General features: G+C 41.3%; 1 protein-coding gene across 1 annotated transcript in view; it reads right to left on the bottom strand.

Annotated features, from left to right (window-relative positions):
- Nucleotides 1-26,967, bottom strand: part of CACNA2D3 (calcium voltage-gated channel auxiliary subunit alpha2delta 3) — a 902,079-nt gene that overhangs the window by 420,172 nt on the left and 454,940 nt on the right. The window contains exons 7-9 of the mRNA XM_055414097.2: nucleotides 25,094-25,154; nucleotides 24,849-24,999; nucleotides 12,336-12,410 (exon numbers count right to left, since the gene is read on the bottom strand). Of these exons, the coding sequence (XP_055270072.2) occupies nucleotides 12,336-12,410; nucleotides 24,849-24,999; nucleotides 25,094-25,154 (287 nt within the window). The remainder of the gene's footprint in view (nucleotides 1-12,335; nucleotides 12,411-24,848; nucleotides 25,000-25,093; nucleotides 25,155-26,967) is intronic.

Raw genomic sequence — 26,967 nt, 5'->3', positions numbered from 1 at the left:
CTGCTGCTGCTGCTAAGTCACTTCAGTCGTGTCCGACTCTGTGTGACCCATAGACGGAAGCCCACCAGGCTCCCCCGTCCCTGGGATTCTCCAGGTCAGCAGGCAATGCACTCACTATAAAGGAGGTTAGGTTTCATTTTAGGGGAACAGGAAGTCTTGGAAGGGCTTTGATCAGGAGACTGACTTGATCTGATGCATCTAGTGCTTCCTCCATTCAGTGCTCTTTACGGATGGCCTGGCCCTACGCTGGATGCAATAGAAACAGTGGCTAATACAACATCATCAAGAAGACTCTGGCCACTGGGAAGAGAAGAGAGAAGCCAGATCACCACATGGCCTCATGGGGAAACCACAAGGGGCACTGTTATTTTATCTGAGGTCAGAGGGTGAAAAAGTTAACTGGGCACAAGAGATGTGAGACTGGGAAGGAAAAAAAAATCTCTACGTTCCAGACACAGAAAACAGAACATATGTAAGGTTTTAGAGGGTTCACACTGACTTCCAGGCTATAGAGATTTTAATATGACCAGAACAGGAAAGAAAGAGGGAAGGAAGGAGGGAGGGAGAGAAAGAGATGATGGAGAACCGGGGTGGGGGAAAACCTCATAATAGCAAGAGAAGAAAATGGACAGATAAATGAGGGGCATAGGATGGAAGACAACAAGGAGGGGACCAATAGTTCGATATTTCAAGACAAGTTCTAGAGATCTGCTATTCAACATCATGCTTGTAGCTCACCTAACTATAGACTAGACCACTGTCAGTCTTTCGTGGTAAAATACGTAAACTTACCTTATTCTTGTTTAGAGCTGCACTGTGTTAAGTTACACTAGATCTAAAAATGCTTGCTTCCATTTAAATTATTCTGAAATTTTCTCTGGATTTTCAATATACTACGACATTTTTAAAGCAATGCAATTCTTACTACATTTTATTAACTCTGAATTGAATAAAACTGGCTTAGTGTGCATTTACTCTGCAGTTTTCTCTCCCTTGGTGTTTGGGTAGCAGGGTTACTTTGCACTTACAGTTCATAACATACCCCTCACTCCCATAACATTGGCAAATGTGTACAACGGACACCCACTTGTCCAGTGGATGCCCATAAAGCCATGAGAAGCAGGAAGTTTCAGAATCCAGTATACCTCTTTTGACAAACTGCAGGTTGGAAGAAACAATACTAGGGAAAATTCAGCAACTCTGATGTGTATTTTTGTTAATTCACAGGAGTTCAGTGTCTCCTGATCCCATGGGAAAAGATCAAAACTTTGGAGAAAGATGAGAGCAACATGGGTTTCTAAGATCAGTTGATTTAGAAATAGATAGAAGTGCATCTTAAACAGAGCCATGAAATTCAGTGGATTTCAGAACATCTTCATTATAAAACCAGAGAAAAATCAGATCACTAATCTTCCTTCCCATCCCGGAGAAGGACCACAGGAGGTTCATTTTAAGGTCTGATGAATGGTTCAGAAGCTCTGAAGTAGATCCGAACAAGAATTTACTCATTTGAATGCTATATTTAAACTCCAGGCTCACCCAATTTGTCATGGTTTCTCTTTCCTTAAAGAAAAAATATTTCAGTTCTTTGGTACATAAACTAGCAAACAAAAATTCTCTCTGGACAGTAAACAATGCCTTTAAAAGACAAAAGCTTAATAGAATCTCAAGATCACTTGTTCAGGAATGATGTGTCATGGGCCATGTCAAGCAAAATCACAGGAAACCTGTGAAACAGGACTATTCAGTCTGTCCAAGGCCAGTGTTTTTTGCTCTAACATTTTCTTTCATTTCAAGACATCAAGATGCTCTCATTCCTCTTTTAAATTTCTAAAGTGAATTTTATCAAATACTGCTTTAATTAAAATTATCGAGTTTTGATTTTTTTAGGAGGTCATCTAAATATTTGGAAACTAGAGTTAGCTGTCATTGGACTAAAGGTACATGACACAATAATCCCAGATGTCACCTTGTAGAAGCCCTTTCATTAACTGCAAGCAGCATTTCAGTGGCCATCAGGGAAATAGTTATAAGATGAAAAGGTAAGAAAGAATCTGTTATTTCACTGTCATGAGAACCTCTCAGGAGGTAAATGGAGTTTTTGAGTGAATAATGAAATATTCCAAAGGATTTCACACATTTTAGTCAGAATTATTGAACTAACAGGATGGAAGGCTAGCATCAATGTGTATGCACACTGCCACTCACACACAGTTTATATAGGCCATAGTCCCCATCCCTATTTCAAAAAGAACAAAAGAAAATGGCACCAAAGTTGCCATTCAGGGGACTGGACTGAACTAGACAGAGTAGTAAGTAATGTCAACCCTGGAATCAGATTATTTCATTCACAATCAAGTTCAGAATGTTCTGATTATATTCAAATACAATGCATTTCATGCTTTTGTTTTCAGTGTTTTGTGGATCTTCCATTGAAATGAAAGAGAAATTATTCAACGAGAATCCTCTCCCAGGTGACGTATCTATCCATTCATTCATGCATTAATACTTCTACTGAGTATAAACCTCATAGGTACTGGCCTAGTTGCCCAGGCTTTTCATTCTGGAAAACCAAGTAGATCTGTCCAACACAGGCCTGCCTCTTTCCCCCAGCTGTAGACACCCAGGCTAGGCTGCTGGTTGGGCTGCTCCACCCACTGGAGATGCAATTATGGATCCAGAATGGGCACCCGACCTTGCAGAATCAAAGTCCACAGAAGACACACAGGGGAAATACTGGGGACAGTGGGGATGACTCTTCCTTCCTTCCTTTTCAAGACTTTATTATCTTAGGGCCATTCTGTGCAAACTTTAGAATCTCCATGTCTATGTAAACAAAAACCTTGCTGGAACTGCACTAAACCACAAAACATGTGGCCTTCCTTTGTGGCTCAGCTGGTAAAGAATCCGCTTGCAACGCGGGAGACCTTGGTTTGATCCCTGGGTTGGGGAGATCCTCTGGAGAAGGGAAAGGCTACCCACTCCAGTATTCTGGTCTGGAGAATTCCGTGGACTATATGCAGCCATGAAATTAAAAGACGCTTACTCCTTGGAAGGAAAGTTATGACCAACCTAGATAGCATAGACAGCAGAGACATTACTTTGCCAACAAAGGTCCGTCTAGTCAAGGCTATGGTTTTTCCAGTGGTCATGTATGGATGTGAGAGTTGGACTGTGAAGAAAGCTGATTGCGAAGAATTGATGCTTTTGAACTCTGGTGTTGGAGAAGACTCTTGAGAGTCCCTTGGACTGAAAGGAGATCCAACCAGTCTATTCTAAAGGAGATCAATCCTGGGTGTTCATTGGAAGGACTGATGCTAAAGCTGAAACTCCAATACTGTGGCCACCTCATGCGACGAGTTGACTCATTGGAAAAGACTCTGATTCTGGGAGGGATTTGGGGCAGGAGAAGAAGGGGACAACAGAGGATGAGATGGCTGGATGGCATCACCGACTCGATGGACATGAGTTTGAGTGAACTCCTGGAATTGGTGATGGACAGGGAGGCCTGTGCCGTGCTGCGATTCATGGGGTCGCAAAGAGTCGGACACGACTGAGCGACTGAACTGAACTGAACATCAGAGATCACTGATCACAGATCACCATAACAAATACAGTTATAATGAAACTGTGTGAAATATTGTGAGAATTACCAAAATATGACAGAGAGACATGAAGTGACACAGACTGTTGTAAAAACAGTGCCAACAGACTTTCTTTATTCAGGGTTGCTAAAACTGCTATATTATTACAAAGTGCAACAAACTGAAACAAAATAAAATGAGGCATGCCTGTAATTGATTTCTGTTGTTGTTGTTAATCATCAGTTGTGTCCGACTCTTTTGCGACCCATGGGCTGTATCCCACTGGGCTCCTCTGTCCATGGGACTTCCCAGGTAAGAATATTGGAGTAGGTTGCCATTTCCTTCTCCAGGGGATTATCCCGTCCCAGAGATCAAACCTGGGTCTCCTGGCAGAATATTTCTGCTCTTTATTATTTCTTTCTTTCCATTTGCTTTGGGTTTATTTTGCTCTCCTTTTTCTAGCTTCTTTCGGTAAAAGTTAAATTATTAGTGTGAGGCATTCCTCTTTAATGTAAGAATTCAGAGCTATAAATTTCCCTCTGGATGCTGTTATAGCTTTGGCCCACACATTTTACACTGTCTTTTCATTTTCATTCAGCTTTATATTTTTTAGATCACCTCCAAGATGTTCTCTGTGACCCATGAATTATTTAGCAGTATATTGTTTAATTTAGAAATGTTTATAGAGATTTTTCTGATGTCTTTATGCTAATGATTTCTAATTTGATTCCATTATAGTCATAAAAAATACTCTGCATCATTTTAACTCTTTTACAGTTGCCGAGGTTTGTATTATGACCCAAGGTCTATCATTTCTTTTACTTTTTTAGCTGTCTGGCATGTGGGATCCTAGTTCCCCAACCAGGGATCAAACCCGGGCCCCGGGCAGTGGAAGCACATGGCCTTTTGAGTTTTGGCCATGCCCCATGGCATGTAAGATCTTAGTTCCCTGACAGGGGTTGAACCCACACCCCCTGCATTGGAAGCATGGAGTCTTAGCCCCTGACTTGCCAGGAAAGCCCCAGAAGCCCAGAGTCTTAACTGCTGGCAGTGCGTTCTAAGTCACTTCAGTCGTGTCCGACTCTTTGCTACCCTATGGACTGTAGCCCGCCAAGGTCCTCTGTTCACAGGATTCTCCAGGCAAGAATACTGGAGTAGGTTGCCATTTCCTTCTACAAAAGACAAATGGACCACAATGGCAAACCACTCCAGTACTCTTGCCTAGAAAATCCCATGGATGGAGGAGCCTGGTAGGCTGCAGTCTGTGGGGTCGCTAAGGGTTGGACACAACTGAGCGACTTCACTTTCACTTTTCACTTTCACACACTGGAGATGGAAATGGCAGCCCGCTCCGGTGTCCTTGCCTGGAGAATCCCAGGGACAGGGGAGCCTGGTGGGCTTCCGTCTATGGGATCACACAGAGTCGGACACTACTGAAGTGACTTAGCAGCAGCAGCAGCAGCAGGGAATTCCCAGGATCTTTTTTAACCTGGCTAATGTTCAATGCATACTTGAAAGAATATGCATGGACTGTTGTTGGGTAAAGGATACAATGAATGGCAGCTAGATCTTATTGATTGATGGTGCTGCTCAGTTCCTCCATATCCCTGCTGATTTTCAGTTTAATAGTCTAGCAATTCACAAATGTGAAGTGTACAAGTCCCCAATTATAACTGTAAGTTTTTCTATTTCTACTCTAAACTCTTAATTTTTGCTTCATGTGTTTTGAAATTCCATAGTTTGGTCCAAGCATACTTAAAATTGTTGTTTCTTCCTGGTGGATTGACATTTGTCATTATACACTGCCCCTCTTTGTCTCTAGTATTTTTCTTTGCTCTGAAGATGACTTTACTTGATATTAATATAACCACTTCTATTTCTTTTAAAGCTTGCACAGTGTATCTTTTCCCATCATTTTACTTTTAACATACATTTGTCATTGTATTAGAAGCAAATTTCTTATAGTAAGCATATGGTTGGCTCATATTGTTTTAGATCTACTTGGCCAATCTCTTTTAATTGGTGTGCCTAGACCATTCATGTTTAAAATAATTAGTGATATGTTAGAGATTAAGTCTTCCTTTTTATCTTTTTTATTTGCTCATTTCTTCTGAATTTCTCATCTCTAATTTTCTTTTCTTATATTTTTCTGAGCTACATTTTTTATGAAAAATAACTATTTATTAACATTTTGAGATGTAAATATAAACCTTTTGATTTTCCTAAAAGCAGCAGCTCATTTTTGCAATACAAATTACAACATAACAATATTTGTGCAAGGCATATGTTAAGATTAGAACACCATCTTCTAAATTTCACCAAAGCATGAGAAATTTGACAGGCCAATATTCACATCAGGTTTCCTGCCCCCTGAAAATGCAATTTATTTATTTATTTACTTTTAAAGTATTCCTCATTTTTTTGTTTTCACAATGGTTGCTCTAGGTACTATAATATAAATATTCAATTTATCACATTCTATTGATATCAGCATTTATTACATCCAGTGAAATGTAGAAATCTTATTTCTAATTAGGTTCCTTTACCTTCCATACTTTCAAATATAACTGTCTTAAGAATTTCCTCAACAGATATTGGGCACCACATCAGATGAAGTTATAATTCTTGTTTCAACTATCAAATATGATTTGAGAATCTTGGAAGGTGTGGAGAAAGGGAACCCTCTTACACAGTTTGTGGGAATGTAAACTGGTGCAGCCACTATAAATAACAGTACAGAGGTTTCTCAAAAACTAAAAACTGAGTTGCCATATGATCCAGCAATCCTACCCCTGGACATACACCCAGATAAAAATATAATTTGAAAAGATACATGTACCCACATGCACCCCTATGTTCGTAGCAAGACGGTTTACAATAGCCAAGACAGGGAAACAACCTAAATGTTCATTGAGAGATGAATGGATGAAGAAGACGTGATACACACACAAAACTGAGTATTATTCAGCCATTAAAAAGAATGAAATAATGGCATTTACAGCAACATGGATGGACCTAGAGATTATCATACTAAGCAAAGTAAGCCAGAAAGAGAAAGACAAGGGACTCTCCTGATGGTCCAGTGGTTAAGAATCTGCCTGCTAAGGCAGGGGACATAGGTTTTGATCCCTGGTCCAGGAAGATCTCACGTGCCACAGGGCAACTACTGAGCCTGTGTGCCTACAGCCTGTGCTCTGCAACAAGAGGACCCACCACAATGAGAAGCTCACACACCACGACAAGAAGTAGCCCCCCTCGCCACAACTAGAGAAAACAACAAAGAGAGTGCAGCCATAAATAAATAAACACATTTTAAAAAAGAAAGACAAAGACAGATGCCACACGATATCATTTATATGTGAAATCTATAATACAATACAAATTAACTTATCTACGAAAGAAAAGCAGGCTTATAGACATAGAGAACAGATCTGTAGTTATCAAAGGAGAGGGGAATGGCGGAGGGAAGAACTCGGAGTGTGGGATTAGTAGATGCAAACTATTATATATAGGATGGATAAATAGCAAAGTCCTATTGTATAACACAGGGAACTATAATTCAAAATGCTGTGAGGAAACTATAGTGGAAAAGTTCATATATATATATATATATATATATATATATATGTATGTATAACTAAGTCACATTGCTGTACATCAGAAATTAAAACAACATTGTAAATCAACTATTGTTATTGTTGCTTAGTTGCAAAGTCATATTTACTCTTCTGTGACCCCATAGACTGTAGCCCACCAGAATCCTCTGTCCATGGGATTTCTCAGGCAAGAATACTGGCCATTTCCTTCAACAGGGGATCTTCCCAACTCAGGAATCCTGAACCCACATCTCCTGCTTGGCAGGTGGATTCTTTACCACAGAGCCACCTGGGAACTTCAATAAAATTTTTTTTTAAATCTCCTGAGAATTAAGATACTATATTATACTTACTCCTATATTTAACCAATTCAATATTCTTTCCTTTTTGAAGTTTCACGCTTTTTTTTCTGTTATTTCCTTTCTGTTTGGAGAAATTCTCTAATTATTCTCTAATGGCAGGTTTGCTGGCAAGAAAATTCTCACAGCTTTCCTTCATATTCCTCTATTCATGAACAATTTTTTCACTGAATATAGAATACTGGTGGACAGTGCACTTCTTTCAATATTTGAAAAATGCTATGGCAATTCCCTCCAGTCTCCATGATTTCATATGAAAAATCTGCTGTTATTCAAATTGGTAATTTAAATAATATGTCCTTTCTCTCTGGCGGATTTCACTTTTTTTCCCTTATGTAGGATCCCTGGGTGGGGAAGATCTCCTGGAGAAGGAAAAGGCAATACACTTCAGTATTCTTGCCTGAAAAATTCCATGGAAAGTGGAGCCTAGTGGGCTAGAGTCCACAGGGTCACAAAGAGACACGACTGAGGCGACGTGAGAGAAAAACGTCTATTTCTGCTTTATTGACTACGCCAAAGCCTTTGTGTGGATCACAATAAACGGTGGCAGATGCTTCAAGAGATGGAATACCAGACCACATGACCCGCCTCCTTAGAAATCTGTATACAGAACAAGAAGCAACAGTTAGAACTGGACATGGAACAACAGACTGGTTCCAAATCAGGAAAGGAGGACAGCAAGGCTGTATATTGTCACCCTGCTTATTTAACTTATATGCAGAGTACATCATGAGGAACGCTGGGCTGGAAGAAGCACAAGCTGGAATCAAGATTGTCAGGAGAAATATCAATGACTTCAGATATGTAGATGACAACACCCTTATGGCAGAAAGCGAAGAAGATTTAAACAGCCTCCTGATGAAAATGAAAGAGGACAGCTAAAAAGTTGTCTTGAAGATCAACATTCAGAAAATGAAGATCATGGCATCTGGTCCCATCACTTCATGGCAAATAGATGGGGAAACAGTAGAAACAGTGACAGACTTTATTTTCTTGGGCTCCAAAATCACTGCATATGATGACTGCAGCCATGAAATTAAAAGACACTTGCTCCTTGGAAGAAAAGTTATGACCAACCTAGACAGCATATTGAAAAACAGAGACATTACTTTGCCAACAGAGGTCCGTCTAGTCAAAGCTATGGTTTTTCCAGTACTCGTGTATGGATATGAGAGTTGGACTGTGAAGAAAGCTGAGAGCCGAAGAACTGATGCTTTTGAACCGTGGTGTTGGAGAAGACTCCTGAGAGTCGCTTGGACTACAGGGAGATCCAACCAGTCCATCCTAAAGGAAATCAGTCCTGAATATTCACTGGAAGGACTGACGCTGAAGCTGAAGCTCCAGTACTTTCGCCACCTGATGGGAAGAACTGGTATTGCAAGTAGGTAGCAGGCAAAATGGCAACAATTGAGGAAGGAGATCTATCTCATTATTTTTTCCCAATACCTGTCTGTGAAATTTACACTGTTACATATTTATCTCCAAGTATCATGAATCTCTTTAGGCTTGAAGAGTTACTTATCAAAATGTAAATAACTCTTGTGAAGGAATAGATCTTAACTATATGTTTGATATATTTTAATTAAATACATGGAAATCAGTCCTGAATATTCATTAGAAAGACTGATGCTGAAGCTGAAACTACAATACTTTGGCCACCTGATGTGAAGAACCAACTCACTGGAAAAGATCCTGATGCTGGGAAAGATTGAAGGCGGGAGGAGAAGGAGACGACAGAGGATGAGATGGTTGGATGGCATCACAGATGCGATGGACATGAGTTTGAATAAGCTCCAGGAGTTGGTGATGGACAGGGAAGCCTGGCGTGCCACAGTCCATGGGGTGGCAAAGAGTCGGATACGACTGAGCAACTGAACTGAATTGAGGTGACTTCACACACACACACACACACACGATTATATTTAATTATACTGTCTTCCCATGCATTTACTTGGATTCATCCAATTTGCAGTTTGCTCAGCCTCTTGAACAGGCACTAATTTGGGGAAGTTTTCAGCCAATGTATTTTTAAATATCTATCCAGCCCCATTCTCTCATCTCCTGAGACATTTGCGACATTAATGATGGCCCTCTGCTGTCTCACGTGTCCCTTAGACTCTTGTCGTTTCATTCCAATCTATTTGCTCTGTGTTGCACAGGCTAGATAATTTCTATTGATCTGTCCTGAAGTTTACTGATTCTATCTTCTGTCATTTCCAATTGAGCTGCCAGTGAGCTTTTTATTTTGGTGACTGTACTTTTCAGTTCTATAATTTCCACTTGGCTCTTTTTTATAATTTATATTTCTTTGTTGAGACTTTATATTGTTTACATTTATTTCAAGAGAATTCCTAACTGCTTTTGAAACATTTCAATTTTTAAAGCATTATTTTTTTAATTTAAATTTCAACATCGGATTCTTATTAATACTGGCTTCTGTTTGTGTGATTTTTGTCTGTACCTGTTTTTGATACAGGCAGGAAACTTCTGGAGTTCTCTATTTGGGATACATGGGAAACAATAAGAAACCCAGGGAACTTGCCTTCATGTCTTTAAGACTGGGCAGTTCACTTTTATTCTACCTTGCATGTCTTCCTATACTCATTGGTGGTGGTATATCCACAGTTTTTCAGTTGTAAGGGGAGGGATCTGATTAAAATATGGCTACTCTATAGTGGCAAAATCAAAAGTCTGGGTTAATTTGAATAAAAACTACTTCAAATGTCAACATTCAAAGGTTCAAAGGCAATATTAAATCAAGTTCTTTTCTCACATTCTCTAATAATTTTTTCATTCATAAGACTCCATATCTCCAAATATCACACTGTCTGTGTATATCTAGGAATCCACCCGAAGGAAGCATTTTAAGCATCTTTTCTATTTATTGTTGCAAGCACCATTACTGGCCACCTTCATAAGACTCTGGAAGATATTCCAATGCTACAAAATTGGTAAGGGGTTGAACTGTTGACCCAGGCAATGGCTGAAAAAAGAGAAAGTCCCTAGAGAAATTTGGCTGCAAGTATTATTTTTTCCTACCTTACCCTAAAAAATAACCATAAACAAACAGTCCCTGGATACACTTGTTCTTTGAACTACAATGTACTTGCTTCTCTTTCCTAAAAGCAAAGCTTATTATTGCGTCTCCCTCAAATAGAAGGTTGGATATTAACTCTGGTAGAACTTCTCCTTCTCACTCTGTGTTCCAGCTGTAATGAATTTCTCGCAATCCTCTATGCTCACTCCCTCAGAGATGCCCACACTTCTACTCCCTGCATCTGGCATAGCACCAATGGCAATCCCTCCCCAGTGGGCAGGCAGTCCTTCCTAGCACATGCATAGAATGTCACAGAGTGCTACCTTGACCATTGCCTAAGACATACCTCCTCTCTAGAGGAGGAGCATTATTCTATTGTACCCACATGGCATGTACAACCAAATCAACTGAGTGATGGCAGTGTTGAGTCTCAGGAGGTATGATATTTTTGCAGCCACAGCTACACTTTCAACCTAAATTGTCACCTGGCCCTGTGCAGGTAACTGGTGATGGCTGTGATGATGGCAATGACATATTTAAAGGTGGCCAAAGGAAAACAGACTTTCATAGAAATATATCTTGGAAATTTTCCAGGAATGCTCTAATTGTAAAGGAAACTTTCATTCCATTCAGTTCAGTTTAGTCGCTCAGTCGTGACCAACTCTTTGCGACCCCATGAATCACAGCACGCCAGGCCTCCCTGTCCATCACCAACTCCCAGAGTTCACTCAAACTCATGTCCATCGAGTCGGTGATGCCATCCAGCCATCTCATTCTCTGTCGTCCCCGTCTCCTCCCACCCTCAATCCTTCCCAGCATCAGAGTCTTTTCCAGTGAGTCAACTCGTCGCATGAGGTGGCCAAAGTATTGCAGTTTCAGCTTTAGCATCAGTCCTTCCAATGAACATCCAGGATTGATCTCCTTCAGAATGGACTGGGTGGATCTCCTTGCAGTACAAGGGACTCTCAAGAGTCTTCTCCAGCACCACAGTTCAAAAGCATCAATTCTTCGGCGATCAGCCTTCTTCACAGTCCAACTCTCACATCCATACCTGACCACTGGAAAAACCATAGCCTTGACTAGACGGACCTTTGTTGGCAAAGTAATGTCTCTGCTTTTTAATATACTATCTAGGTTGGTCATAACTTTCCTTCCAAGGAGTAAGCGTCTTTTAATTTCATGGCTGCAATCAGCATCTGCAGTGATTTTGGAGCCCCAAAAAATAAAGTCTATTCCATTAACATACCTTTATTTTGTTTCAGACAATATATTTATGGAGCAGGCAATGCTCAGAGCATTAAGGATACAGTCGAAAGTAACACAGTCCCTATCCTTGTAAAGCTTACCTTCTAATCCAGGAAGTTACCCCAATATTTCCCAACAGTTACTTAATCACTTTTACTTAGTGCAAGAAGAGATATAGCAAGTGGGTTCAAATTTCTTTGAAATCTCATCAAGAGCTGTATACTTTCAGTGATGTCAATATGGATGAAAAGCACAACACAGGGTATGCTTAGAGCAAAAGAAAAAGAAAATCAATGTGAATGTTTCATAACCAGTGAGCATCTAAACTCAATATATTTCACTGCCATGATTTTATTTAGGTCTCTTCATAAATGTTCTACACACTTGGGTTCCAAGGCCCTTAATGAAAGGGCAGTACATTTGATGAATTTCTAAAAACTAGGACAGAATTATTGTAAGTGATCACTGTGAGGGAGGTGGGTGTGCCAGGCACCTGTCCAGCAGCAGGCCTTACCTCTTTGTTTGTCCTGTCAGCTTGCACCAATGTTCCATTCAGGCAAGGTTCCACGTAGTGAAGCTCCTCATTATACTGCAAAGGGAAGAAACAGTCAAAAGTAAACAATTAAGCATATGAAGGGTAAACAACAATTTAAACATAACACATACAAACAAAAAAGCAGCATGATCACAGGCTCATTTCTGTAAGGTGACTTTCTCAATTGGTGGCCCTATTTAAAAAACTGTGTGTAAGTGCAAAGACAGACTTTATTCATTTCCTGTTTGAGTGGGACACTTATAAAGCACATGTTGGTGGATGACAGTGACCAGAGTGCACACAGTTAACTGATAATCCTTCAGGGGTAACTCCAAACACAGGGGTTCCCGGGATATGGCTGACAGCACATGGTCCAGCTGAGATCTAAACAGCATTCCAAACTTGGGTGGATATGACCCTAGCTCCTGCCTTTGGTTTCATGGAACCAAGGAACCCATATGCAGGTCACATATGAGTGAGGACAGAAGGTTGGAAAGCAGAGATCTTGATGTTACCCTATAGGAGGCTTTGTGGTATTAGTCAGAGCAGGACACACATGTAGTGACACCACTGTCCACACGACCAATGCCAGGAATCTTTTTTGATTCCAGAATACCCAGATAATAAAGCTTTGTTTTTGTCCAAAGCTCACAACTAGGAAGAAAACATTTGAGTGTTCTTATTTTAATTTTTCTCATCAAGCATGATACTCTGCATTGTAGCTAGACTGGGACATTTCAAGACACAAATCTAATCATGCCCTCTCTTGTCAATGCAATTCAGAGCTCCCCTTTGCTCTGCAGAGGAACATTCCTAGGGCTTGGCAGGGCTCTGCACACTTGGCCCCATTAACCTTTCTATCATCTTCACCCATTAGCCCTCCCCATAAACTCAGCACTGGGCAGTCCTAATTCCCTTCCTGTCCTCTGAGATGACCCATCTTTACCTTCAGGCCTTCCACCACTGGGCCTCCTGCCTGAAGTTCTCCTTTGGCATCTCCCAAATGGTGCCTATTCATCGTCTGGGCCACCTCATTCTTACTTCCTCTGGGAAGCAGCCTCTGTTGACTGATTTGGTCTAAGGTGATGATATGTACATTCCTAAAGCTTAATTCCTTTTATTTTTGAAGCATAATTATTCTTAGTCAATCACAGGTATTTGGTCCCCCTCTGTTGGATACAGAACTTCATAACATGTCCTGCAACTGGGAGTGGTCAAGTAATCCATTTCTAGCCAATAAAACACAAGAGGTAAGTTTTCTGGGCAGTTTCCATAAACTTTTTTTCTCTCCATTAAACTCAGAATTCTATATCCACTGCCTTCTTTCCCTCTTGGGATGCTACTGTGGAGCTGCAGCAGCTATTTTGCAACCATGAGGTTGCAAAGGTTGACAAGGTTAAAAATGGACAGCAAGGCCCAAGGAAGACAGAGCAGGAAGATAGACCCAGTGTGGGTCCTTGTTGACACTGTTGAACCACTGTGCCAAACTGCAGTTGCTCTACTTGAGGCCTCTTCCATGAGATTATGACATGACTATATAATGAAGCAACTTTCATTCAGTTGTTCCGTAACTTACAGCCCAAAACTTTTCAACTACATTTTCCAGGTAAATTTTAAAACTTTATCTATATTTTGCCTGAAACACATTCACAATATTGACTCTTAGGGTTACATAATCTGAGGCAAGAGTCAGAACTCTTGGGTCCAAATCCTGTGTGGCCTTGGGGAAGTCGCTAAACATCTCTGATCCCAGATTCTTGTGTATAAGGTGCTAATTCACTTTCTGCTAACCCTCCACAGGCCCCTGTGAAGATCTGACAAGGCAAAATACCTGAAATTGCTTTGCTATGTAAAGGCCTGTATATGTGGGGGGCCGCAGTGGGGGCTTACAAAAAGAAGACCAAGAAGTTCTTGCCCTCATCAAGGAGGAACATGCGCAGTAATCAAAACCATGCTCACTGTCACTGTACAAGTCGTGGCCACAATGGAGGAATCTGCTCTTCTGAACCCCTGCCAGCTTGTTAGTGGCATCATCCAAGCTTGCAGTTAACTAATTTCCCTTGACTGCATCAGGACAAAACTATGCTGAGCAATCTGGACTGTATCACCAAAGGGAGCTGGGCTCAGCTGTCCATGGGAGGGAACAGCACACACCAGGAGGCTGTGCCAAAGAGGCCCATGGCTGTGCATGCTCACCATGGTACCCAGCACTCCTCCAGAGGGGGACACCCAGAGTACCCTATGTGCAGAGCTACTCCCAGGCTCCCAGCAGCTCTCCATTTGGAAAACTTTCCATTTCTGCATTTTAATGGATGTCCCCTATATTTCTACTTTTTGAAATAGGGATGTGAGATGGCCGAGTCGATTTACGATAAAGATCTGGTCACCTCCACTCCTAAGATACAATGGCTTCCTTCAGTCCTCCTTCATCTCTACTTAAACAATTAGTATCAGTGGTCTTATAGAAAAGGATGCAATGCACATAATCACTGCCTACATGCATACTAAGTCATTTCATTTCTGTCTGACTCTATGTGACCCCATGGACTGTAGTCCTCCAGGCTCCTCTGCTCATGGGATTCTCCAGGTAAGAATACTGGAGTGGGTTGCTATGCCCTCCTCCAGAGGATCTTCCCAACCCCGAGACTGAACCTGTGTTTTCTGTGACTCCTGCATTGCAGGCAGATCCTTTACCACTAAGCCACTGAATAAGACCACATAATCATTGGCCAAATGCAATAATGTTCTGCCATTTGCTCTGGCTCCCTCCCATGACTAGGAGTGAACCCTAGGGAGGCACTCAACCACCTCCATCTCTCCTCAAACTTTTGAGTCTTTCCTGCAAGTTTCTGGAAAATGGAAGGAGTCTCTTAGGAGGATAGGAGAGAGCCAAGGCAGCCCTAGAGATGGTCCAGCCAGCCCACTAATCTCATGGTGACAAAGAACTTTCACTCTTTAAAGAGCTTAGAATCTGCCACACAGACTCAAGATATCAGTCGCTGTCAGTTTCCTTCTTCCTTTCACCTGCCTGGTTGGCTCTTCTCCTCTGATTGACACAAGGGTAGAGTGTAGAGCTAAAGCAACCGGGGCAAACAGGGTGGGTTCAAACCTGGGCTCAGACACACACTAGCTAGGTGATCTTGGCTAAAGCATCTCTGCTCTTTTAGAGTCAGTGCTTATATTAGGGGAATGGGGGTTGTTACCAACATCTCTCATGAACTTACTGTGAGGATGAAATGAGATGGTTCAGTGAAGAGTCAACACAGAACCCTCATGGAAGAAAGAGAAAGAAAGTGTGTGGGTGCGTGAGACCAAGAAAGAAAGAAAATATATATGTGACTGTACTGTGTGCTTCATAGAAGACTGACAGACAGGCTATACAGGAGGTGGTAAGTAGGAAAGAGGTGGGCAATGACCAATGCCTACTCTTGGAAACAGGGCTCACATGCCCCTGCCCTCCCTAGACAGCACAGACACCGTTATGGTGGAAAGAAGTACTGCTCCACTATGCACAGGTGACTCGAAACACTTGAGACAGAAAACACCACACTGTGCAGCTGCACGCTGCCCCATTCCTTGCCAAACTCTGAACCCTCCCAATAACCTGGGTCTTTGGCAGACAGGGAGCCAAGACAGTGCTGGTGGCCTACTGACAAATCCCCTCGTAGGAAGGTATCTGCAATGAAATCCTTTGTTCGTTTCCCTCTTGAATATTAACTAAGCATTTGCCATGTGTCACAGATATCAAACACTGGCTAAATTGGCCCATGATCATAACTGTGGAGTAATCATGGAAACATTTCCTCTTACTTTTATTAGTAAAAGAATGTGCTCAATAATATATGCTTTTCGTTTTCACAATAAAAAGTACTTATCTGTGACGTTGTCATAACTAAATAAGTGTTAGTTGCTCAGTCATGTCTGACTCTTTGCAACACCATGGACTACAGCCTGCCAGGCTTCTTTGTCCATGGGATTCTCCAGGCAAGAATACTGGAATGGGTTGCCATTCCCTTATCCAGGGGATCTTCCTGACCCAGGAATTGAAGGCAGATCTCCTGCACCACAGGCAGATTCTTTACCATCTGAACTACCAGAAAAGTGCCCACAGTCCACCCAAAAAAAAGGCAGGGGGTGGGGAGGGTTGCTCAAAAGAAACCCATGTTATTCTTCATATGTCAGGCTACAACCCACTACTCTCTCTTCAGGCCATCCACCAAACTCTACACTCTGGCAGCAAGGGATACATCACTATCTGCCTTTTCTTTCCTTTTTACCAATCTCTGGAAGTACTCCCAAATCTCTCATTTTAAGGACACAGCAAAAACCTCAATGGGAATTTTAACGATGATGTAAAAGAGGAAAGCCAAGTTTCATTCAATGAATGGCCAGAACTTTGGGGAGAAGAATCTAAAAACAAAGAATGAATGGGTTGGGTTCACCAGCAAAGATTCATGGAAGCTTTAGCATTGGTGCAGAATCATGTCACATGCTGGCTTGTGTAAATTTCAGCCCAGAGACTAGACAGCAAAGGGCAGGTTACTGTGGCCTCTGCATGATACTGGGGATTCAAAATCCTGCTTAACGTTGGAAGCTGGAGGTGATCAATGAAAGCAACGCATCTCTCAGGCCTAACAGAACAAGATGACCAACTGCCTATAAAAGAGACTGAGGAAAAGCCTCATGAAGAAGGGAGAGGCTTTAGGGAACACATGGACGTGTCACCCTGCAGCTCAGACTTCTTCCCTGACTCCAGGGGATGTGCTAGTTCCTCTACCTGGCTGAACACACAGACTGATCTGCACCGACCCTCTCAACCCAGTACCATTCTTTTCCACATCACCCCCACTCATCCGTTCTCTCTGCTTCCCACACTCACCCCCTAGTCCACTACATCCAGTCACTGAACTCCTTTCGGTCAAGCCAGCCAGGTCTATACTTCCTGGGGGTGGGAGAGGATTTATTACAATTTGAAAACAGCACTTTCCTCCTCAATTGTTTGCTATTTTTCCTGCCCTACCTCACTGCATACTCCTGGTTAAAGCCTATCTGTCTTAAAGTGTTCACTTCATCATCGCTTATTCCAAGAAGCCAACACTGAGTCCCTAGCTGGCTGCATGTCCCAGCTCTGTGCTCTCTCAGCCTCCCCACTATCCTGCCCTTCTCTGAGACTGCTCTGTCTACACTCGACTGTGAGCAACTTCTTTCTTCCTGGCTGCATCCACACTCCACACATACAAACCCAAAACCTTGAAGCTCATGTGGGAAGAAAACCAGTCTTCCTTACCTACCAAAGCAGCCCCAGTACTTAACTCATAGCACTCAAAGCAGCCCCAGTACTTAACACATAGCACTCAATAGCATTTGCTGAATAAGTAAATAACCAGAACAAAGAAATTAAAGGCAAAATTAAAGATTCCTGATGGAAAAGATTAGAAACAAAGCCTAAAGAAGAAAAAAAGTTGACACAAAAACAAAAAAATAAATAAAATAATATGATGAGAATCTCTAGCCTCTTCAAAAAACAGATGTAAAATGCAAAGGAAGTAAATCGGTACATTTTAGAGAATCTTAAGTGGCACAAAACATAAACCAAAAAAGCATAGAGTTAAAATACTGCCTGATTATACAATGCAAGAAAGTGATGCAGAACTGCTGGAACTCTATTAAATACTTTATGGCTTTATTGATGCACTTTTGATTAAATAACCTTTAGAATGAAAATGTGTAGAGATTATGCAATGAAGCAGATGAACCCACAATATTTTCACCAACACAGGGCATCCCAGGGATCTTTTGCATTACAAAAGCTTCTTGTGTAATTTGAAACACAACTGGACATAATTAGCAATACAGAACAAATGAGCACCGAAAGAAAATACCACCCTTATACTTTTAATACGGAATCGATTACTTTAAAAAGCAAATCCACAGCAGGCAAAGCACTGGAGAAACAGCTCTGAAGAAAATCTGCAAATTAAAACCAGGGCACCAGAAAGTTCTGAGTTGAACTAACAAATGACGCTCTTCTCTATTCAACTCTGCACAAACACGGCCTACAGGAGGCATTTAAATTGATTTAACAATATCAGCCCAGTTAATACTGTGTTCATTTAATGCATGGCTTAGGCTTCTGTAAAATCATTTTTCAAATTTCAGCATGGAACAGAATTAGCACTCTCATTTTTATGATAATATTGTTAATTTAATGCATGGCTTGGAGTTAGACTTCAAAGTGAATCAGAAAAATATGGCTTTTCTCTTGTCAGAAACATCTCTCTTCATGCACCAGTGGTTTGACCTTAAATTTTAACTTCAACTGCACAAAATCACTCTCATATTTCAACAATTTTTTCATAATTTAATCATTTAGTTCATTGATCTTAAGTAGACTTTGCAAAATCCTGCTCAGGAAAACTAAAACAAGTTTTAGCATTATCTTTTCATTTTTATTCTCTGGAAAGATCTGGAAAGAAATTTTCAGTATAACATATAAGATGCACTTAGCAATGAAGGTAATACAAACAGGCAAATATGCAAAATGGCTGGAATGGGCAAGGAAAATCTTTTCCACTATTTAAATTCCCTTCCTTCCTTCCCCATTATGGCACTGAAAATCAAATGGCAAAGATGAATTAGAATTGTACAAACAAAAAGTCTACAAAGTACAAAAACGTCCAACATTATTAAGATTGTATTTTTTACTTTCTCCCCAGAGGTTCGTGACATTGTACAGGAGACAGGGATTAAGACCATCCCCAAGGAAAAGAAATGCAAAAAGGCAAACTGGTTGTCTGAGGAGGCCTTACAAATAGCTATAAATAGAAGAGAAGTGAAAATCAAAGAAGAAAAGGAAAGATATACCTATTTGAATGCAGAGTTCCAAAGAATACCAAGGAGGGATAAGAAAGCCTTCCTTAGTGATCAATGCAAAGAAACAGAGGAAAACAGTAGAATGGGAAAGTCTAGAGATCTCCTCAAGAAAATTAGAGATACCAAAGAAACATTTCATGCAAAGATGGGCTCGATAAAGGACAGAAACGGGATGGACTTAACAGAAGCAGAAGATATTAAAAAGAGGTGGCAAGAATACACAGAAGAACTGTACAAAAAAGATCTTCATGACCCAGATAACCACAATGGTGTTATCACCAACCTAGAGCCAGACATCCTGGAATGCGAGGTCAAGTGGGCCTTAGGAAGCATCACGACGAACAAAGCTAGGGTAGGTGATGGAATTCCGGTTGAGCTATTTCAAATCCTGAAAGATGATGCTGTGAAGGTGCTGCACTCAATATGCCAGCAAATTTGGAAAACTCGGCAGTAGCCACAGCACTGGAAAAAGTCAGTTTTCATTCCAATTCCAAAGAAAGGCAATGCCAAAGAATGCTCAAACTACCGCACAAGTGCACTCGTCTCACATGCTAGTATAGTAATGCTCAAAATTCTCCAAGCCAGTCTTCAACAGTATGTGAATTGTGAACTTCGAGATGTTCAAGCTGGATTTAGAAAAGGCACAGGAACCAGAGATCAAATTGCCAACATCTGTTGGATCTTTCCAAAAGCAAGAGAGTTCCAGAAAAATATCTACTTCTGCTTTATTGACTACACCAAAGCCTTTGACTGCGTGGATGACAACAAAGGGTAGAAAATTCTTTAAGAGATGGGACTAGCAGACCACCTGACCTGCCTCTTGAGAAACCTGTATGCAGGTCAGGAAGCAACAGTTGGAACTGGACATAGAACAACAGACTGGTTCCATATCGAGAAAGGAGTACGTCAAGGCTGTATATTGTCACCCTGCTTATTTAACTTACATGCAGAGTACATCATGCCAGATGCTGGGCTGGAGGAAGCACAAGCTGGAATCAAGATTGCTGGGAGAAATATCAATAACCTTACATAGGCAGATGATACCACCCTTATGGCAGAAAGCGAAGAACTAAAGAGCCTCTTGACGAAAGTGAAAGAGGAGAGTGAAAAAGTTGGCTTAAAGCTCAACATTCAGAAAACTAAGATCATGGCATCCAGTCCCATCACTTCATGGCAAATAGATGGGGAAACAGTGGAAACAGTGACAGGTTTTATTTTGGGGGGGCTCCAAAATCACTACAGATGGTGATTGCAGCCATGAAATGAAAAGACGCTTGCTCCTTGGAAGAAAAGTTATCACCAACCTACACAGCATATTAAAAAACAGAGAAATTACCTTGCCAACAAAGGTCCGTCTAGTCAAGGCTATGGTTTTTCCAGTGGTCATGTATGGATGTGAAAGATGGACTATAAAGAAAGCTGAGCACCAAAGAACTGATGCTTTTGAACTGTGGTGTTGGAGAAGACTCTTGAGAGTCCTGTGGACTGCAAGGAGATCCAACCAGTCCATCCTGAAGGAGATCAGTCCTGGGTGTTCATTGGAGGGACTGATGCTAACGCTGAAACTCTAATACTTTGGCTACCTGATGCAAAGAGCTGACTCATCTGAAAAGACCCTGATGCTGGGAAAGATTGAAGGCAGGAGGAGAAGGGGACGACAGAGGATGAGATGATTGGATGGCATCACCAACTCAATGAACATGAGTTTGAGTAAACTCCAGGAGTTGGTGATGGACAGGGAGGCCTGGCGTGCTGCAGTCCATGGGGTCGCAAAGAGTCGGACACAACTGAGTAACTGGACTGAACTGAACTGAAAACACTGAAATGTCTTCTCGAACATCTACCCAGCAAGCAAGAGAAAACTGCCAGTGTAATGAAGGGTGAAATGATAATGTCCCCTCCCATAAATGGAATCCAGTCAACAAGAACAATGCACTCAAACAGATTTGAAGGGCAACCTGGTGGAGTTTCAAATATCACAGCCCCCTATACTCACAAGAGCCTGCAATGGGGTCTTCCTCTAGACAGCCAAGTGACCACTTTAGACATAGGGAAAACATGCAACACACTACAAGAGCAATCCTGCCACCGTAAAAACCGGAAAAGGAGACAGAGGAACAAACCACCACACAATGTGTCAAGGTAGAATTGGTGAAACACCGTTAGGGTTGGAAGAGGTGATTTAAGGACATGCAAATGAAGACTTGCCAATTACAAATCCAGTGAATAGGACCCTCAAAATACTGTTGTTATGGACTGAATGTTTGTGTCCTCCAGTTAATTCATATGTTGAAGCCCTTAATCCACAGTGTGATGGTATTTGAAGACGGGACCGGTGGGAGATATTATTACGGCCGTATATAATTATAATTAGATGAGGTCAGGAAGGTAGGACTCTTGTGATGGGACTGTGCCCTGGTAAGAGGAGACATGAGAGAGCTTGCCCTCTTTCTCTTTCTTTCTGCATAAGCACAGGGAGAAAAGGCCATATGTGCAGACCAGAAAGAGGCTGTGTGCAAGCAAGGAAGAGAATTTTCACCAGAAACTAAGTCCTGCCAGACCTTGATTTTAAACTTTCTAGCCTCTGTAACTAGGAGAAAATAAATTAATGTTGTTTAAGCCACTCAACATTTGGTATTTAGGTATGTCAGATGAAGCTGACAATACAGTTTCTAAGTCGGTAAATATTACACCCTACTTAGTGGGGATTCTGATAATTCCTAATTCTGAGCAGACCCTCCTTCAGTGTAGCAGTTTAACTTGCAGAGTTCATTCAACAGAAGCACACCCAGCCTTACAAAAATATATGCACGAGTCCATGGATTGTAGCACTCTTGTAGAAAAAGAGATTAGCAACTGTATAGTGTCCAACAAAGGGGGGACTGGTTAAAAAATTAAGGCAAACCATAGAGGATGGGATTCTCTGTTCTGCAGATACACTTGATACAATATGAGTATAGAAGCAAGTTGCTGAATATTCTGTAAAATAGGATTCGATTTTTATGGGGAAAATATTTGCTCATATATATAGAAAAATTTGGAAGAATATGAGCCAAAGGAAAGGAAATGGGAACATTACAGAGTTGTTTAAAATTTTTATATATGTTGCCTACATTAAAAGCAATCAGTATGTTAAGAGTTACTACTAATTAGTGGTTCCTTTTATGACCTCGGGCTTTTAAAATAAATTTGAACATATTTGATCCATCCCCTTATCCATTAAGGGAACAGAGTTCATGATTTTACTATAGAGTCTTCAAGTAAAAAAAGTTAAGAGAATCCTTATAGATGTCAAAATAATTATGTAAATAGTCTTGAAGCTGATCATTTATGTTGAAAACTAATAAACAGATGTACAGTGAGGGTTAATGGGCCCTCTAATGGGTTTCTTTATATAAGGGACCAATTTGGGGTAAAAAAAAATAATTTTTTTCCTTAACTGCTCTATAATAACTGGCATGTCTACTTTTAATTATCTTAATCATCCTCTCTTCATTATTTAGCTGACACTGTTTGTATATCTTAATGAACTTACAGAGATTATTTCAATCGATTGGTTTTGTTAATAGAACAATAAATCCTGACTGATAAAGGATTCACAATGTAATTAGTTAGCTCTTCTTATTATGCAAATTTCTGATACTTCTGTAATGAGTAATTAAAGATTAATAAGAAAGATAGTCTCCAATTAGCTGCTTCTTATCTGTAAATGCTTCAGGATGTGTGAGCATCAGGCCACGTTTGCATATTCACAATGAGACTGGTAACCAAAGTAACTTTTCTTGATTTGGAACCCCAAAGTTCCATCTAAAAAATCTTCAAAGAGCTATGCCTGAGGTCATACAGTTTCACAGTAAGAGGGCTGAGTGGTTCAACAACATCGTCTTCATTTCTGCTCAGGAAAGAGGATGTGGGGAACCTGGACAGTTTCTGAGTCCTCACTGTGTCATCTTCTGGTACCTCTGTCTCCATGGCAAGCAGTGCAGAACTGGGGTGAAGATCCAATAGCATCATCTACATGGGGACACTTAGCAGTGGTACTCCACGGAAAGAAAATGCTGATATAACTCATCCAACAAGGATTTAAACTACTATTTGCCAGGTACTGTCCTAGGCACTAGGGACAGTTCAATGAATAAATAAGGCTAACCTCTGGTCCCATGGAATTTATTATTCTCTTTCTTTTCCTTTTGCTTTTTAGGGTTTTTTAAAATCTGAAGCTATTAAATCATGGTGACCTGTTGTTGTGCCTTTCTGCTCCAAGTCTCATCAGAAGCAGGCAGGACATTTATCAAGCAATCCCTTCTGCAAGCCCAGAGTCACTTCAACACCTGTGCCCTCTGGCCAGAAAATAAAAGTGGATGTCATGCCCATGCAGAAGACGGCCCAGAAATAGGGTTCCATGATGACACACTCTGCCCAGGGGCCCAGAGAAGCCATACAGACACAGCAATAGTACTCTTGGGAGCATGTCCTTGCCGCTCAATCTTCAAATAGCAGCCCTTCTTTAATACCCTGCCACTGGCTTCTTGTGCATCAGTTCAGGTTTGTTGGCAGGGACCCTGTGGACAATGAGACTGCGCCTGCCACAGCTGCAGATTGAGGTGCAGACTCAAGTGGTTCATCCCAAGACATGTCATTGTGTTAGGCAAAATCAGGATTCAAAACTAAGTCCCAGCTCTGAAGCCAAGCTCCGTCCCCCTCACCACACTGCCTCCACTGCCTGCTGCATCTACTCCGTGTCCCAGAGAGAGGTGATTCAGCAAAGCACAGGTAACCACCACACAGGAGCACCCAGCTAAGTATTCAAGTAAAAGAATCAGGCTCATGTGGCTATCATCTTTGGAAAAGAGTTGGAGGGAAATAAGGGGTGTATTTATACGACCCTTTTAAAGACTCATACCAGAGAATCGAGAAGAGGAAAAAGAACTGGAGATGGACTCCTGAATCAGTGCTCCTGCCCAGCCAGCATGTTCCTAACTGGGCTTGCTTCCCAGATCTCTCACTTTTCAGCTCTGTGACCTCTACCAAGATATAGACACTCTCAATCCCTGCAATTTCACCTGAGAAAATGTCAAAACCACCCCCTACTCCTAGAGCCCCTGTGAGGAATAAGGATAATGCAAATATGAAATGTAAGCAAATGGCACACAGTAGGCACTTAATAAGTACCACTTTTGTTTCTGAAGCTAAGATGGAGTACTCTCTGAGCCTCACCCTGTTCTCTGCATTTTCAATATCTTATCATCATGATTGCTATCACTGTCATCACAAGAACCTAGCTTAAAATAAATTTCCACAGAAGAAAATCTAGTAGTTTAAGTAAAGTCTCACTTAATTCCCCAAGGTTCTAAAAGTTTTGGTTCCCAAATCCAGTGCTTCTCTTCCAGATGACAATGCCTGAGTGCCAAGTGAGAAAAAATGTGCCCAACTGCTTTCCCAGACCCCGAACGAAACCCCTCCAATATCATGATTCAGTGAACTCACATGGAACTGACGGGCCCTCGTCCTAGGGCATCTAATGTTGTGTATACAAAAGCAATAAGAATGTTAACTGCTTGCTGCTAAAAGATGGAGTGAACTCAAAGTGCAAAGAAAGCGCAAAACAGCTGCACTCACAGCAATTATGTTGAAGAAGTCGTCATCCCCCAGCGTATCCAAAATAGACGAAACTGTTTGCTTTGCGATCGTCATACGGAGCCCTTTCATGCTGCCACTGACATCCACTAAGATGACCACGTCTTTTGGAGAAGTCGCTGCCTGGATGTACCTATGTCCGAGGAAAATTAAGCAAAAATGAATTCTGAATCTCTCTGCAAATTTTCTCTTTTAAAAAATAACTAAGGGGTTTGACCATTTCCTACCACTTTCGGTTCCTGCAGTCAAAGGCAATGACTCCATTCTCATCTGGTTCCCATTTAATCCCTAGAAGAAAAATGGAGTTATGAGAAACCCAGAAACTTCAAATATTTATTCATAGCATTTCAAGGCTGTTCTGCTCTGCTGATTGAATGAACAGGGTGAAAAATCACATGCAAAGACCAACCCTGGGGCTCATCACATGCTCCATCACCAACTCTGGGAAGGTACTTTAGGGTTGGAACACCATAGCAAACACAGCCTCAGCTCAACTGCTCCAGGATCTGCTAGAGAGTGGTGACATCTTTAGTAACCCTCTGTCCATCAAGAAAGGACATGACTGCAGCTCCTTCCTAAGGCTAGCTAAAGTTTGCCAAGGCCATTTCTCACTGTTCTACAAGTTGCTGGACCTGGCTGCATCATTTGTAGATTTCTGGGCAGAGTCATGCCCTGTTCCTGGACCCAGATAGGTAATGTCTAGAGCATGGTGGGGGAGGGGGCATTAGAAAGTATTCAGTACGTTTCCATCTCAGAATATACACAGTCTGTTCTCTTGGTAGCCCTGTTTTGGCTTGGCCTTCTACATTGAAACTAAATAAAGTGGCCCTAATTATACTGCATAATAAAAGCTGAATTTCAGTCTTTGAAGCCTGGGGGGCTTTCCCCTTACATAAAATGGGATCCAACATCCTTAGCCTTGTGGCTTGCAGACTGGTCGGGATAAATGCAAACTTCACATTCTCTATTTAAAATTTAGTTTTTAAGAATAAACTTTCATTTAAAAAGAAAAGTGTTTGCTGCCTAAAAGTAAGATAGAAAATCCTTGTTTTCAACCATCAGTGTTGCTCAGGGATGGAGGATTTTGCAGTTAAGAAAATAAACACATAAAAATTATTTTCACAGGAGAAAGGCCTGAGACTGTAGTACTGAGATTCTCCTTTCCAATTAATAAATGCCAGTTCTCTGGACCGCATTGGGCTAATAATAGGTATGTGCTTAAGATAACACTGCTAAATCATTTCAGAAATAACTATGAGATAGAAGTTTGTAAACTTGAGAGTTATTTTGTTCTTTCTCCTTATATCTATATCTCCCTCCCACAAATGGACCTAATTTAAAGATTCTCTGTAACAAATCAGAAAATAGAAGTAAGAGAAGCCACTGCCAAAGGAAGGTTATTAGGTAATGAAGATAAAATAAAAGTGACATGATATTGTACACTAAAGGAGACGAATATAGTTTATTTTAAAAACATCTGACACACTGCATTTGTATAAAGCCAAGTATAGCTAGGTTGACAGTCTTGACACATAAAATGAAATTATATCCATAGTGAGGCTAAGTATTACTCCAATGTATAACCCCACCAAGAACTGGCTTGAGTCCAGATAAAAAGAATTATTTTTAATGTGTTGACCCATAGTAGACATTCAGTGGACATTCCTTGAATTGCACTGTGGCCAGAGTTCTTAGGCCATAACCCTACCTGCTCATCCTCCACTTCACCCTCCTCTGCCACCCTTCCTTCATCACAGCCTCATCACTGTGTGCTCTGTTGGAGAAAAAAGGGGCAATTCTGTTTTACTGCCCCAGCATTCAGGCCAGGGCCTGCTGCTGCTGCTAAGTCACTTCAGTCGTGTCCGACTCTGTGTGACCCCATAGACGGCAGCCCATCAGGCTCCCCAGTCCCTGGGATTCTCCAGGCAAGAACACTGGAGTGGGTTGCCATTTCCTTCTCCAATGTGTGAAAGTGAAAAGGGAAAGTGAAGTTGCTCAGTCATGTCTGACTCGTAGCGACCCCATGGACTGCAGCCTACCAGGCTCCTCCATCCATGGGATTTTCTAGGCAAGAGTACTGGAGTGGCTTGCCATTGCCTTC

Source organism: Moschus berezovskii, chromosome 24, assembly GCF_049115385.1.
Source record: "Moschus berezovskii isolate FMDL1 chromosome 24, NW_MosBer_1.0, whole genome shotgun sequence".
Lineage (NCBI taxonomy): Eukaryota > Metazoa > Chordata > Mammalia > Artiodactyla > Moschidae > Moschus > Moschus berezovskii.
Note: the sequence above shows the minus strand (reverse complement) of the source record. Positions and strands in the feature narration are given on the sequence as shown.